Raw genomic sequence first — 15,837 nt, 5'->3', positions numbered from 1 at the left:
GGTATTATGGATATTTCAAGAAAAAGGGTCATAAAAGTAAGATTTGGAACTATGGGTCAAAAAAGTTTAAGAGATAGAGGAAATTCCAGATTTAGTCCATTTATTTTATACCTAGTTTAATTTTGGTCCACAATTTTTTTCAAGTTCTGTTTTGGTCCACTAATTGGTCCACTTGTTCAATAAAGATCTAGATTTATTTCTCAAATTGAGCCTGCCTTTTACCCTATCAAATCTCACCCAAATTCAACAAACATATACTTGTTTTAAAGTTATGCATTTCTTCTTTACAACCATATAAAAATCATTCAAATTGGAGTTTTAAAACTCAAGAAAATTGACCCCAAATTAGGGTACCCGAAACTGCCAATTTTTCAAACTTCACTCAATCTCAATTCTCTTAGATTCTAATACTCCAAATTTGTTTTTATGATTAAGAAATGATGAAATATAACTTATACTTCAATTATAATTGAAGAAAACACAACCCAAAGGATTTAAAGACACAAATCTGGACCTTTATTGAACAAATGAAACAATTAGTGGACCAAAACAAAACTTAAAAAAAAATCGTAGACCAAAATTGAACTAGTTATAAAATAAGTGGACCAAATCTGTAATATCCTCTAAGGGATATTTAAAAGGGTTATTGAATAAAATTTATCTTAGAAAATGGAAGAAAAGGCATCATGTGGCGCACGCCTAAACCAAATTTTTAACAACATTTCCTTGAAAATAATAATCATGTGAACTTGCAACAGAGGGGAGTAAAGATATCCAATCATATATGACAATTATATTATCAACATGTAAAAGCATCAGAATTTCTATTCGGAGGGAAATAGTTTAAATGGAATTGTGATTAGCAGAGACACAAGTTTTTTCCACATTCAGATCACTCTGCTCCATGATATCAAATTTCTAAACTAGATAATTTCATATTTCATTACTCAAACAATATGAATAGACAACACTACATATACAACGGTTTTTTTAAAATTTTTGTGTATTTTAACCACACAACAGTTTTTAAAATACCGTTGTGTGAATGCGCGCATGAAATCCAATGGTTTTGGGTAGGGTAAATTTTATGGTTTTTGCCTACACAACAATTATAAGTTGTGACCATTGTGTACACGAAAGAAATAGAAAAAAACCAGTGTACAATCTTTTCATTAAAAAAGTTTACTATATTAGCACTGCTATTTCAGACCTACATTATCTTTCTTCCTGCCCTCCTTTTCTTTGTGCGCCGTTCTTTTCTCCATTCCTCTCTTCTATTCTTTTCTTCTTCCATTCTCCTTCTCTTCTATTCTCCTCGATCACTCTACATCTCTCTGGCTCTCTCTCTCTCTCTCTCTCTCTCTATGTCTCTGTCTCATTTCTCTACCCCAAATTCGATCAAATACTATATTCCTGGAGGACGAATCCTACCCAAACTAGGAGACTTAAAGAGGATTCCAGGCCAAGTAATGGCCCATTGTTGAGGTTGTATCCTAACCCCTATAAATATTAGCATCCAAGAGAGAAATGGACACACAACGCTTACAAAGCTTTCAAGTCTCAAGAAACTCATAAGTTCTATTGCTTTCAGTTTTCTTTGTTGCTTCCGTTCTAAGTGCTTCTAGTTTTTTCGTAGCTTTAGTTTTAAGTTCACTAGGTTTTGTAGCTTTGCCATCATCCTTCCAAAGGCTTGTGATATCGATTAGGTTTTGTTCTTTACTTTTTATGCAACGTTGATTGTTCTAATTTCAAGTGATAATGCAATTCTTGTTTCCTTTTCTTTAATCTAAATGCCTATCATATTCGTTGTTGTTTTTAATCTTGAAGTTAGTCTAGTCGGTGATGCTCCCATTGAATTACATCATACCTTTGTTGTTCATATTTAATTTCTTTATTTTTTTTGGACAATTGCATCACTTTTTGCATGAGTTTGATCATGTAGCCTTTAGGCCTTCCACAATGGTCATCGGAAAGGTAAGCTATAACCCATTTTGGATGTATTATGGGTTTTTCGAACACCAATGGGCCGGAATAGTATACCCATTTATACCCAAAAGCCAAAACAGAAACCCATATCTGGGTGACCAATATACCCAAACCCAAAAAGCTTTTTCGACCCACTATGTGAGTCTGTCATTTGATGGAGAGCAACCGACACAATCCCTGCAAGTGGGGCCAGTGTACTGATGCAGATGAAAATATGAATACACATTGAAGGATGGTGGAGATTTCTTGTCCATTGCAGATGGCCGGCTGAGTTTGAAAGGCCAAAGGCTCTTTTTTCCCCAAATTGAAAGGCCAACGGCCAAGACCTCGATTTGATCTTGTGTAAGTGTGATGGTCCTGATGATTATAATCCAAATTGAAAGGTTTGTACCAACTACTTTCAAAGCCTCCCAATGTCGCAATATTTTTTTTGCGATCGTGAAGGAAATAGGCCACTGTGGCACTATTGTGTAAAGCAGGACCTAAGACTCCCAATCCCCAAAGACCCAAGCCCAGTTCCATGCACTTGCTGGAAGGACATTCAACCATGCCTCAATTGTGAAGCCAAAGCAAATATCTCATATTCTTTTAATTATAAGAATGTTTACGTGAACGACCGTGAGTCGCCCTCAACCCGTGGGAACCACTGAAGATCGTCGTTGTTGTAGTTCTATTTATATCTTCATTCTAGTATTTGGTTGAGTAGCCAGTATTTTTTCGTTTATGTGTTATTTATCGTTAAGTTGTGTATTTGTTTTTCATTCGTATTGTGAAATAGAATAAATTTTAGTGTATGTAATGTTTTTATGATTTTAAAAAATTATATTAATATATTAATATTAGTATCATGTTGAAGAGCTAATTAAAATATTAACAATGATACAATATTCATAATAAAAAAATTATAAATTTTAATTTAATGGACATTTAATCAAATTTATACATAAATTAAATTGGTGGAGAATAGTGAAACCCATTTTGGGTTATAGCACCATTGGTGTTGCTGATATCCAAATCCAAATTTTTGACACTATTTGATGCTTAAAATGGGTTTTTGGGTTTGTGTTTGGGTTTTATTGTTGTAGAAGGCCTTAGGAGGCCAACTAGTGACACTACTACAATAATATGAATAGACGACACTACTTACATAACAAAATTTTAAAAACTATTGTGTGTTTTTAAAAGGCTTATTCACACCATTGCCCTCTGTAAAATACATTGTTTCTCACTTTACCCCATGAAACTTAAATCTTCTCAAATTGCCACATGAACTTCACACAGTTGTTGCAAAAAACCCTATGCCGTCAACTCTGTCAATTTTTCCGTTAAAAAAGCTGACGTGACACCTATATGGCATGAGTGAGACCCTTTTCTAGTTATGTAAGATCCATGTGTACAAAAAAAATTATAAAAAATTGACATGAATCTTATTATTTTTTAGTTTAAAAATTGTTTTTTATTATTTTTTTTTGTTCACATGGATCTTACATAACTAAAAAAGGGTTTCACTCATGTCATATAGGTGTCACGTCAGCTATTTTAACGGAAAAATTGATAGTGTTGACGGCATAGAGTTTTTTGCAACAACTGTGTGAAGTTCAGGTGGCAATTTGAGAAGATTTAAGTTTTATGGGACAAAGTGAGAAAAAATGTATCTTATAGGGGACAATGATGTGAATAAGCTTTTTTAAAATACTGTTGTATGAATGCATAAAATCCAATAGTTTTGGGTAGGGTAAGCATGGCCATTGATGGGGCATTTTAGGACACATAGAATAGTTCATTGGTAAAGCATTACAAAATCACATAGTTTGTCTCTTATTTTACTTGAGTCTCCGTTATTTCAACATTTTCAATCAAGTCCCCATAGTTTTCTTTTTACTACAATTAAGTCTAAAATTTAAATCTCATTCAAATTTTAGATGAAATTTTCATATAAAAACTATGTGTAACGTTAGATTTGAAGTTTAGAGGCTAAACGATTATAAAACTTGAACCGTTAAACTCCTACATTGACCAAAGCAAAAGTTTGCCCGAAATTAAATTTTAGACTTTGATTGTAAAAAAATATGATAACTACAAAGAATCAACTAACAAACTTTAAACTACATGAACTCACAATGAAACAAGAACCAAAAAAACAACAAAAACCAAACAATGTGGACCAAAATAATTAACCCTTTGTTTTATTTCTCCTCGTCTTTCTTTGGTTCATTTTTTGTTTTTTCTTGTCAGCGTCTTTGGTTCGTTGAGTACTTGAGTCAAAGTAAAAAAGATAAAAACTTTTTTGAGATCCGAGCCATAACTCAGTGACCAAGTCCCAAACCACAGGCTAAGGTAAGATCTCTCTCTCTGTTTCTCAACCTCAGAGTGAGTGAGAGTGAAGCTCCAGCCGCCTATCAATGGCAGACTACGAAACCCGTCACCACCACTCAGCAATCCCGAAGGAGACAGCTCTGCAAGCTCTAAACACCATCATACAGCTCCACTTCGAGAAGACCCTCGAGAAGAAGAGGTCCATAGACCTCCAAAAGAAAGAGCTCCACAAGCTGTTCCAGCTCTTCTTCATCTTCTTGGGCCTCATGTTCTTGGCCCAGGCCCAGTCCTCCAGGCTCCAATGCCGCCACTGCTGGGTCCCCATCATCCTCCTCTCCCTTGCCCACCTCACCTTCTACGTCTCGGTGGCTCAGACCTTGCGCTGCATCAATGGGTTCAAGTACCAGAGGCGCTGCCACAAGCTCACACTTGGGTTGGCCACTGAGAAGCTCAGGGAGATGAAGCTGAGGCTGAGTAGTGCCAATAGCAATGGCAATGGCGGTGGGGACTTTGATGATGGGGTTGCTGATAATGATTTCGAGATTCATTATCAGGAGCCTCCCGAGAGTTACTTTGGTAAGTTCAAGAGGAACTGGGCTTTGCATTTTGGCTTCTTGATCCTCATCTATGGCTTCATGGTCTCTTCCTCTGTTGTTCTCCTCTGTTTTTAGTTTTCTTTTTTTCTTTTTTTTTTTTTTTTGAGAGAGAAATTAGTAGAGAGTAGATGTTATATGAGTAATTAAGGGATGGGTTTGGTGCCATATTTATTGATTTTTAAGATTTGAAAATTTGTTGCTACTTTTTGTCAAATTTGACATAATGTTTAGGATCTGAATTGTTATAACTGTTAAGCTTGACTACAATCATCATCTGCTAGAATCTAGATTATATATCCATACAACTATACAAGGTTTGATTGAGCTAGAAAGCCATAAGTTTGCCCCAAAAGTGACATTCACTCATCTTTCTTTATGTTTCTTCTTTTGCTGAGATGTCCCTTTTATTTTTTCTACCTAGAAAGAAAAATGAATGCCTTTTCTTTGGAGTAGTGTTAGGACCTTTTCATTCTCTTTTCACTTTTCTTTGGAGTAGTGTTGGGACCTTTTCATTCTCTCTTGATGGGGAAATTGACTCAATACTTTCCAATTGAGCACCGAAATAGTGACATTGTTTCATGCATGTCTGGAGTCTTTGGACTCATTCTGAATTCATATATTTACAAGTAAAACACTCTAACGTACACAGTACACTGTCACATCATTTAATATTTAAATTTAAAATAGAAATTTGAGTACAAACAAGATTACACAAAGTTTATTAACAATTTTTGAATACCTCTTTTTTTTTTAGAAAATTTTTGAATGTGCTAATTACATACAAGTCAATAAAACATTTCACAATTACATTTTAATTAATGCTTTTTTTTTTTTCATAATTTTATTTTAGTCATTATTTATCAAAATAAAAAATATGAATTACAATAAATTAATAAACATACATTATTATTCATATTTAGGTTTGTATTTGATTGTTACGTATCAAAACGGCTAAATATATGAATTCATATGAGTCCAAACATGCATGATAGCTCTCGGGTTTTGGGCAGAGACTTAAACCCTAAGCCATAAGCTCTAGAACCATAATTTTAAATCTTAAACTCTATTTTTAAACCCTAAATCTCATTTATATACTTTGCACTTTATTTCTATTTCATAAACTAAAAAGGATGAGCAAATTGGTATTTTCTAATGCACTAAAATATATTACATCATCAAGTGGATATAAATTTGGCTGGATCATTGACTAAAATGTAATTTCTCAAAATATACAATTTAGTAATATGAGATAAAAAATTTTATATTAACTTATTTGTAATATTAAAATTTTTATTAAATTTTTTGTAATTTTCTATTTTTGAATACTGTTTGAATTTGAATTTTGAAATTAATCAAACACGTGAGTGGTGAATGGAATCTGATGATGATGATGATGATGGGCTTGAGCAATTAATGCGACGGGGGGACCGAACGCTGGTCCCTGAAGGCTGGACTGCGCATTGAATGTGAATTCAATTGTTTTTTCTTTTACTGTTTTTTAAGTAAATTTATATAATTTTTTCTATTGATAAAGAAAATTAATAGTCACCATATAACATAAAACCATTTTTTTCTCTCTTTTTATTTTACTTTTTGAGTTGAAGGAGGAATTAAACTTTGGTGAATTGTGAGTAATTTTAGGAACCTTTATACTTTTATGTTTCGTTGTTAACTAATTATCTTATGACTACTAAATATAGATTTCTCAATATTAAATATGATGGTATGTCAATAACTAGCCAAAACAAACTCTAGTCATGGATTAAGTACATGATATTAATAAAAATTGGATGAATAAAAAAATATAGTTCATGATACACCCAACATTAGAGCTCCATTAGAATTGAGAACCCATAAGAGCCATTAGTGTTCAAACCAGAACCTTTTGAAACTAAGGCTCATGCTGGGGATAGCGCATTGCAGAGAGAGCTGTAAGCATTTACACAAAGTTTAAATTTCTCTTCGGCCATTGACTGCACAGATGCACAAATATCTTATAATCAGTTTTAAAACCAAGCAATGAAACAGATAAATTACAAAACTCGGATTAAATAAAAAACCAATTTAGAAATCATGCTCATCAGAAGCAAGAGAAACTAGAACACACAGCAGAATATAGGAATTTGTTATGCTTGGCTATAAATTTGTTATAGTTCGGTTAGTCATGCTTCAGTTGGCTTGCTCCAATTGTATATATGAGTCTAACACATTTGATTATTCAAAAGAATGAGAAGAATATTTCAGTCTCATTTCTGTGGCATTGCAGTTACTGATAAGATTTTTCTTTGCAAATTCTTCATTTTCTTCAATTGTACGTCCAATTAACAGTATCCACTGAAGCATGAACATGGTATTTGTATCTTTCTTATATTTAATTTACCAGTGTTATCTGGCTAGCTGAAAAGGTGAAAAGTCATCAATCACTTTAAATAAACCAAATTAAAGGTATGTGAATTGTTGGTCTTGTTTGTAATTAAATATTAACGAGTTCCAAGGGAGTAACTAGTATTAACACTCATTCCATATATATCAAAGCTTTCTACAAACTGGCATATCAGTTTTACAAGCAGCCTTTTTGTTTTCAAGCTAGCCACATCCACACAAAAAAGGCAGTTTCACTCTAGAAATTGGCTGAGTCTACTAAGTTTAATGAACACATGATGATGATTGAAAATAATTGTCACAAGGGACTATAACCAAACCTAAAAGAATGTTGAGCATGCAAGTTCAAAGAACGTGGTATTCTTTTAAGAGGGCTTAGCATTCAAGAGTATTTAAGAAGTAAAATTTAGTGAAAGTTCAAAAGATTAAGAACTGACCTGCGAAGAGCCTTGATGCTTATCAGGATGCCATTTTAAAGCCGATAAATGAAAACTGCCAGAAGAAATCAGAAGTTTAAACATAAAAACAATGGCATAATAGAAACTAAAGTTCAGGAACTTTGTGCAGATTCTTGCTTCCTACTAAAATATGAACGAAAGTACTGAGCTTACGCTTTTTTAACATCTTCAATCTTTAAAGGACCTGTTGGAGGCAGACCAAGAGTTTCTCTATCAGAACATGATCCTATACTAGCACATGATTCATCATCAGATTCCATATCACTATTATTCTCCCATCTTTTACTTCTATTTGTCCAGCTCGAATGATCTCTCCACTCAAATCCATAAGCTGAATCTTGAAGAGAAGGGTCATGCCGTGAGTTAAAAGACCAGGTGTACCATCTCTCGCCAAATGTTGCATGAAAGATCTTCTCAGGATTGTTGTCATAGTCCTCTGAGAAACTCTCTTTTTTGTACTTGCCTGAACATGTAACAAAGAACCATAAACTTTGTTAGGATGCAAATAATGTGGGCAAATCATAACCCTTTTTTAAACCATTACCCAGAAGAGAAACAGATGGGGTTATTACTTTCTACCTAAAGTCTCGTGTGTTTTTCACAATAAGATCAGTACCATATCTATAAGGTTTCTGAACAATCTTACATGAGAGCAGATGTCAGATATTTTTATGATTCTTTTAGAAGAGTGCTATATTTGTATCAAGTCCATATTGGCTAAATTACTTCATGGCACTCCCTTACTTCATAAACATTCAAGTTCTTCAAGAAACTTTAAATTTGGGATTGCAGCTTTCCTATTCCGTACCAAAAGAAAATTTCAGAAATGCATCTGATATGCTGTTACCTTACCAAGTACATGTCACATACACAGTACACCTCAGTTATTAGACTATTTTGTGTATGGTAGAGATTTACAACTTCAATTGAAAACATAGGAAGGGTTTATGATAATACAATATAAAATGGGAGACAATTTTGCACTCCACTTTTGTCCATCTGCAGTTCTGCACTCTTTTTTTATTGTTTATTATATCTTTTTATTACTTGTATTTCCAAATCTACTCTCTTTGTTATTCTCTCACTTCACCTGAAGAATTGTTAAATTCCTTCATCTTTTTATCTTTTGCACTCCATTCTCTCTCATATTCTTCCCCTTTTTTCTCTCTCTTCTCTCACAAGTCACAATCATAGACCATGATAATTTATTTCCTTTCAAATAGAGGACTGCTAGAACCAAATAAAAGAGAAAATAAAAGGGGGCTTTTGGGAGAGGAGAAATAAGACCCACACCTGCTCTTGTTTTGCAACCCAAACCAGGAATCAACTCCTCTTTCAATTTATTTCTATTTGTTATCTAATCAAGAAAAAATGGAATTTTTCAACAAAAATAAAAAAGCAATATCCCTATCAGAGCTGACTAATTATATTGCTGGCTTGTAATCTCAATCAAATGATATTATTCATGACAGGTATTCCAAAGCGTTGACCAACATAAAAAGCCTTCACCAACTTAGTTGCTTTTGTATCCCATGAAAAAGGATTGTTATTCATTTCAAGACATAATTAATTGAAAACATAATAAAGATAATTGTTGGAGTTCCCTTATGCAAAGTTGCTCTAAAACCTTGGGAGTACAGTCAAGGTACATCATATGCCAGTTTCGGCAGACGGCGGTCTAAACAAATATGGTGAAAAAGAAAACCCAAATGAGTGATTTTAGTGTGTTGATTTGTTATCAAATTGGAGAGTGAAGGAGTGGGTTTAAGTTGCCCTTGATGGCAGAGAGATGACGGTAATGGTGTTTTGATGGTGACTAGATATTTGCAAGTGAAGGAGATTCAAGGAGAGGATTAAAGCATAGCGTGTGGAGGATCCGAGGAAGAAATTGTGGGTGGCTTTGAAAGTGAATTCTTGAGGTGAGAGAATGTAACAAAGAGGGTAGATTTGGAAATATAAATAATAAAAAGATGTAAAAAAAAATAAAAATAAAAGGAGTGCAGAAGGAGAAAAGTGGAGTGTGAAAATCGCCTCCCCATAAAATATGACTATAAATCATATATATTTTTTACATATAAGATTGTAAGATTAGATTACTAGAAGTTATTACACAATATTTATATAGCATATATCTGTCATATGTGCCCCAAGAGCTATCCACATATCCTACACAGGTCATCCATATTATAAACATCCCACATATCCACATATCTATATTTATGCTTCTCAGTGTATCTCTCATGTCAACACACATTATAACAAGAAACGTATTGTAGGTTCAACTACTTAATCCACTTTTTTTTTTAATATGTATGTAGTAGCACATTTATAATGCCATTCAATACATCTATTAACTATTAAGTAAACCAAAAGAACGAGAAACATATTTTTTCAAACAAGATCACACCATGACAAGCATGTTCAAAGAAGAAGGGGAAAGCAAAGGAAGCATATGCCAAAAGTAATCCAATCCCGTGAACCGCTACATAAAACACCATTCTAATTCAAAGTAGCAGAATCTAATTCCAAAATATAACCAAACTGAGCAAATCTAGCATATTTTTCATTGTTGCAGGACCACTATGACTAACACCATTGAGTTTTTCCCCATAGAATTCAACAGTAATATCTACTTGATTTAACACATTTGTATGGACCACATAATGAGGTCGACAGATTTCATATGTCTATTATGTATTCATCCTGGAATAAAATTTATCAATGACAGGGTTAGTAGGTGTTATAGACAGGATCATGAAATTGAGTTCAAGAAATGGCATACTTAATATTCTTTACAACCATGGTGTTGACTCTAATGGCATGCCATAACCACACCAGGGTTTCATACAAACCGTATGTGCAATTATATCTACTTTGCTGAAGGCATCATCCGGCTTTTACCATTACAGAAAAATAGGAGTTCTAATCATTTAAACTTTCAAAGATAATCTTGGTTCTTGACCTGATTGTTGAAATTTAGGAAACAATAGCACAATATATATATATATATGCATAGCTCATCAGATGCAGGCAAAGTAATATGAAGAAAGTACAGGCCACTAGTCCTTGTGTTCCTTGAAAGGATCTCTTAGTTGTTTAGAGGGTTGCCCAAAAGCAGTACATATGGTGTAATCAGTAAAGAGATAGCAACTAGGATAGATGTTTCCATCATTATATATTTTTAAGACCGCAATGGATCTATGATCATTTATGTACAACAGAATGGTATACAAAGTCAACAGATCGTCATCAATATAAACTATTATGGCTACACAAACTGTTAAGGGTAGTTCTGGTCTTCTAGATTTGGTCACCCAAAACGAACTAGTGCAGGGAGTTTATTGAACCCATTGAATTCAGAACATGATTTAGGTGACAAATTGTAAAAATAATCAAAATTATAAAATACAGTAAACATAGATATTAGAGAAAAGAATATTAAAAGGAAAGGCCTGGGAAAGAAAAATAAGAAAAGCTCACCTTTCATTTTCTTTTGGCGAGATTTCTCAGCATGTCGAGAAGATTTCGATCTATGTTTCTTAGGAGGGCTACCTGAATCATCTTCATCCTAATTAACAGTGAAAAACAAACCAAAGATCTGTACATGAAAAAGTAACAGCAGTTTTGACCAAAAGCAAGATATAGTCCAGAGAAATCAGTGAAGCACAAGAGGTACATGGTTCTGCCTATGAAACATAATGGGATAAAGGTACTGGAATTTGAAACACATAATATGAAGAGCTAGATAACTGAAACTCTAAAAGTGCATGTGGGAATTTCTTAATTTTGATGGCTCCAGTGTTTTACATATAATTTTTTTATTTTTTTGATACCCAGAAACCCTCAAGCAGACCCGGCTTTGAAGCTTGGGGCCCCCGCCATACCCTAGAAACATTGTGAGGCAGGAAACTCTAGCAAATAGCTATATAGGTGCCTTTGAGGAATCGAACCTCAGACCACATGGGAGCAAACCATGGGCCTAACCACTCGACTAAACCCTCGTTGGTACATATAATCTGTATTTAAGATCAAGAAACCACAAGACACAAGAACGTCTTCAGGAACGGTCTTCAGGACGTCTTCATTGAAAAAATTAGGATCTATCATCATGACTGAGGACATAGGATTCTTACGTTCTAGAATCAACATAATTTTAAATTTTCTCATCACTATTTTTGAGATATCTTTTCCAATGGCCTCACTTAAATCATGTATACCTCGTACCTATACAAAACCAAGGTATATACAAGAAGACCATTCAATAAGAAATTAATGTTCAAAATTATCCTCCAAGAACATTTAATATAAAAGACGCACAACACGAACACAAATTAAGATTTTAATTTAATGCAACAAAAATAGCACATTCAATTGCATGGTGCATGCACAACCTCAATTTAATATAATGTGCACAAACAATAGAATTTAGCCAAGTTGTGTTAAATAGTAACTTAGGGATTACATCATGGTAGTGAAAACAAAAAGCAATCGGATCATTCTACCTGAACGCCCTGAAATGGAATTCTACAGGACCCACTGTTGAAGAGGAGGTTTTTCAAGGCTTTTTTTGCATCAGCACGCTTCTGACGTGTTGCATATCTGATGTAAGTCTGAATTACATATTTCAAATGTTAGAGATGCTTTTTTTTTTTTTGGCCAAAAAATGTTAGAGATGCTTTGATTTAGAAAAATTATAAAGAACACAGAGACAGAGACAAACTGACACTTTGCAGTGAAACAGACTCCTGATTTTTTTATTTTATTTTATGAGAAACAGACTCTTGATTTCTTTCTGAAGAGAAACAGACTCATGATTGAGTAGAAGAGTTTGGAACAACCATAAAAGAGAGCAGTCCCTTGCTTTATAAGAGCTTACCATTTATTACAAGAAATAAGGTAATAAAAATGCACATCTAAATTTAATATAATCTTTGTATAACCTGTTTAACTTGAAATTCAGATTATGCTGTACACTCATATGAATTAAAGGCTTGATAGCTAATAAAATTTTAGAGGTTAAAGACCAACAGATTCTATTAAAATTTATCTATAAAAAAAAAAAGGGTAAAGTTAGGACTGCTCAATGTGGATGATAACAAGGCATGCACCACATTTCATAACATGGGGTGAAAGAACGAAGGAAAAATACCACATGATAAGAATGCATTTGCTTCTTGAAAAAGAAAAAATGAGACCAACCAGGAGCTAAAATGAAATTTGTAGCTAAGAGGTTGAGGGGAAATATTAATTTTTCAAGCTATAATAAACTTAGCAATTAAAAGAAATTGAAGCATAAGAATGTATTGTTTGCAAGAAATCAGAAAAAAGAAAAATAGTCAATCAAATATTACACCAGCACCAGAATATATTAATGTTACATGTTTAAGAATTTTAAACGTGCATGGTTGTTCTCTCTCCTCCTTGTAAATGGTCTGTTTGAGAAGTGTCTACATCTAGCACAACTTGGCCTACTATCAAAACACAGATTGAGAATGCTTATGTTCCCTTAGTCTCATGGACCAACCCAAATAGGTAGACGCCAAACCTATATATTTTCTTTCAAAATTAATCATTAAACATCATAATGCCATAAATGAGAGTTTGTTCTTTAGTCGATAAATTCATATCTTGAGAGTTTCTAATTTTTTTTTTTTTTTTTAAATGTGTTCAAATCTTGAAAATTTCTAATTCTTGGGGTTATAACTTTTGTAAGCCATTAATTATTGGAGCTGACAAATTCTTGTTAGATATACTTATAATGTGAATTGATTTCATAATATAAATAAACTTCTACTTCATTATTTTATATTTTTAAGTAAAATTCCATGTTCAATTAATACGATAAAAATAGCATTATTAAATTGGAAGAATACTTTTGCAATATAATGTGTGTTTCAAACCAACCTTAAGATAAATATTTTTTGAGCAAAGATTGAATTTGGGAACTCACATATTTATAAGGGATATATTATGGGAACTATCATTCTTGTGTTAAAGGTGAGAGTTGAAATTTACATATTTCATGAGAATTGAAGTTCTTAGGATGTTTCTTTTCTTTTTTTCAAAACAAACAACCAAATTTCAGCAACACTCGAGAATTAACAATTCCCACCTAGAATTATTATGTGAAAATCAGAGCATAAAAGGGGAAAAAGATAAAAGTCCTGTTTGCAGCGTCATTTTTTGCTTCTATACCTTGCTACTATTAGATGTATTTACAATATACTCCAGGAGAATTCAAAAGGTTAACACAGACTTAATACCTTTGATGGTTGTTGACCACTTTTTACATCCTGCAAAAAAAAAAAAAAAAAAAATGAATCGTCAAACATTCTCATAAAAAAAAAATAAAAAAAACCGTGTTGTTAATTCATAATAACAAAAAATGATTAAACAAAACAATTGTCAGTTATTCCATCAGGGCCATTTTTAAGAGGCAACCAAGTGAGAAAAGAACACCTAAAAAGAGATTTGCTGACAGACAGCAAATAAACAAAAGGTTTCACATAAAAGAAACCTTATGCAAATGAAACCAACTTCAGAGTTATGAAGTGCTGAATGGCAAAAGCATTTTTATAAAGACAAGCTGAGTGAGATGATGGACCGCATGGTGAAAGTGAAGAGCCATTATGGGAAACAAAGTTTCAGAATGTATCAACTGATTAAGCAGTGGTAAATACCCCCATCCCCACCTAAAAAAAAAGTAATAAAAATAAAAACAAACCATCCTCAATACAAGCTATTAGTCAGACATTATGAACTTTATACTATCAAAAGAATAAAGCACAAGAAACTTTTTTTTTTTTGCTAGATAATGTGTTTCCATAAGAAAGCTTTGCCGCTCTCTTTTCTTTTAACAGTTCTGTTATTGATTCTAGGAGCATTTATCATGGAAATTTTTTCCCTCGCACGCACAAAAAAATGTATCTTCAAAATACAAATCAAACAATTGTAGATATGCATTTATAAAAGAAAGAAAAAAAAATTGATCTTTTCCTTTTCCATAATACTATTGAAAATAGGCCACTTTGTTTTCCAACACTATAATCCCAACAACGTCTTACAATAAAGCCTCAAACAAGCAGAATGAATACAAAATTTTACGAAAAAGTACAAACTTTCCTGGAATGAGAAATTGAGCAGAGGAAAGTAACTCACAAAGTTCCATTTGTTCTTCCACTTCTCACATGAAGTTGGAGTGGAATGGAATGAAGCAAAACGGGTTGCTATAGAAGTTGATGAAATCAATGAATTCTTGAGTATCAAGGCGTTTCTCCATCCGGGTATTTGCATTTATGGAGGGTAATCTGGAAAAGTAGTATTAAGATTCAAAGGTTGGTTTTTTTATATCCTTTGTAATAAGGATTAAGGAAAGGAGCTATCTTCACGCAGAGGGAGGTGCATGTTCTGTGGCTCGGAGTTTGGGTTTCATCTAAGCATTGAGAAATACGAAATTGACCACAATTACTCTTCTTCGAATCTTTGAGGCCAGCGCGGCCGATATCATCTCTCTCTAGTCTCTCCTCCGACGTTTGCGCTTTCACAGGTTAGGGGTAAGGTCTGAAAGTAGAGATGCAAATTTGGGATAGGCAGAGTGCTATTCCGACCACCCTAAATTGCTGAGTTGACCACTCTATTTCAAAATTCCAACTTTACCCTTAAAACAAAAAATTTGAATTTTGTTCGTCGGGTCATTCGACAGTTATCTACCGAAATATTTATGGTTATTCGACAGTTATCTGCTGAACATTGGTGAATTATTCGATGGATAACTACCGAATGGAAATGAAAAAGGCATTCGACAGTTATCTGTCGAAATATTTGTATTTATTCGACACTTATCTGCCGAACATTGGTGGATATTTCAGTAGGTGACCACCGAATGGATCTGGGTGATTTTATCATATTTTTGCAATAAAGGATAAAATAAAAAAAAAGTTAAAAAAAATATGTTAGAGTGATCAACTCAGTAGTTAAGAGTGGTCTGCATAGTCTCACTCTTTGAAATATTTGGGATATTTGGGCTGGGTTCAAAATATTGTTTATTTACTTAAAGGCCCATATGCTCTCTCAAGTAAAATAGAAGTTCTACCTTTACC

General features: G+C 33.4%; 2 protein-coding genes across 2 annotated transcripts; one reads left to right on the top strand and one right to left on the bottom strand.

Annotated features, from left to right (window-relative positions):
- Positions 1-4,214: 4,214 nt before the first annotated feature.
- Positions 4,215-5,249, top strand: LOC147283751 (uncharacterized). The gene has a single exon (XM_086245255.1). The coding sequence runs from the start codon at positions 4,389-4,391 to the stop codon at positions 4,971-4,973; it is 585 nt and encodes a 194-aa protein (XP_086101381.1). The 5' UTR covers positions 4,215-4,388; the 3' UTR covers positions 4,974-5,249.
- Positions 5,250-6,656: 1,407 nt separating this feature from the next.
- On the bottom strand, positions 6,657-15,315 carry LOC147283750 (Chaperone DnaJ-domain superfamily protein). Its single transcript, XM_086244258.1, has 7 exons — positions 14,897-15,315; positions 14,002-14,031; positions 12,241-12,348; positions 11,219-11,306; positions 7,892-8,201; positions 7,718-7,772; positions 6,657-6,871 (listed from the first exon to the last, which is right to left on the bottom strand). Exons 1-7 carry the CDS (start codon positions 15,029-15,031, stop codon positions 6,797-6,799), a joined length of 801 nt encoding a protein of 266 aa, XP_086100384.1. The 5' UTR covers positions 15,032-15,315; the 3' UTR covers positions 6,657-6,796.
- Between the last annotated feature and the right edge of the window lie 522 nt (positions 15,316-15,837).

Source organism: Dryas octopetala, chromosome 5, assembly GCF_963921425.1.
Source record: "Dryas octopetala chromosome 5, drDryOcto1.1, whole genome shotgun sequence".
Lineage (NCBI taxonomy): Eukaryota > Viridiplantae > Streptophyta > Magnoliopsida > Rosales > Rosaceae > Dryas > Dryas octopetala.
The sequence above is the reverse complement of the archived record's forward strand: the minus strand, read 5'-3'. Positions and strand labels throughout refer to the sequence as shown.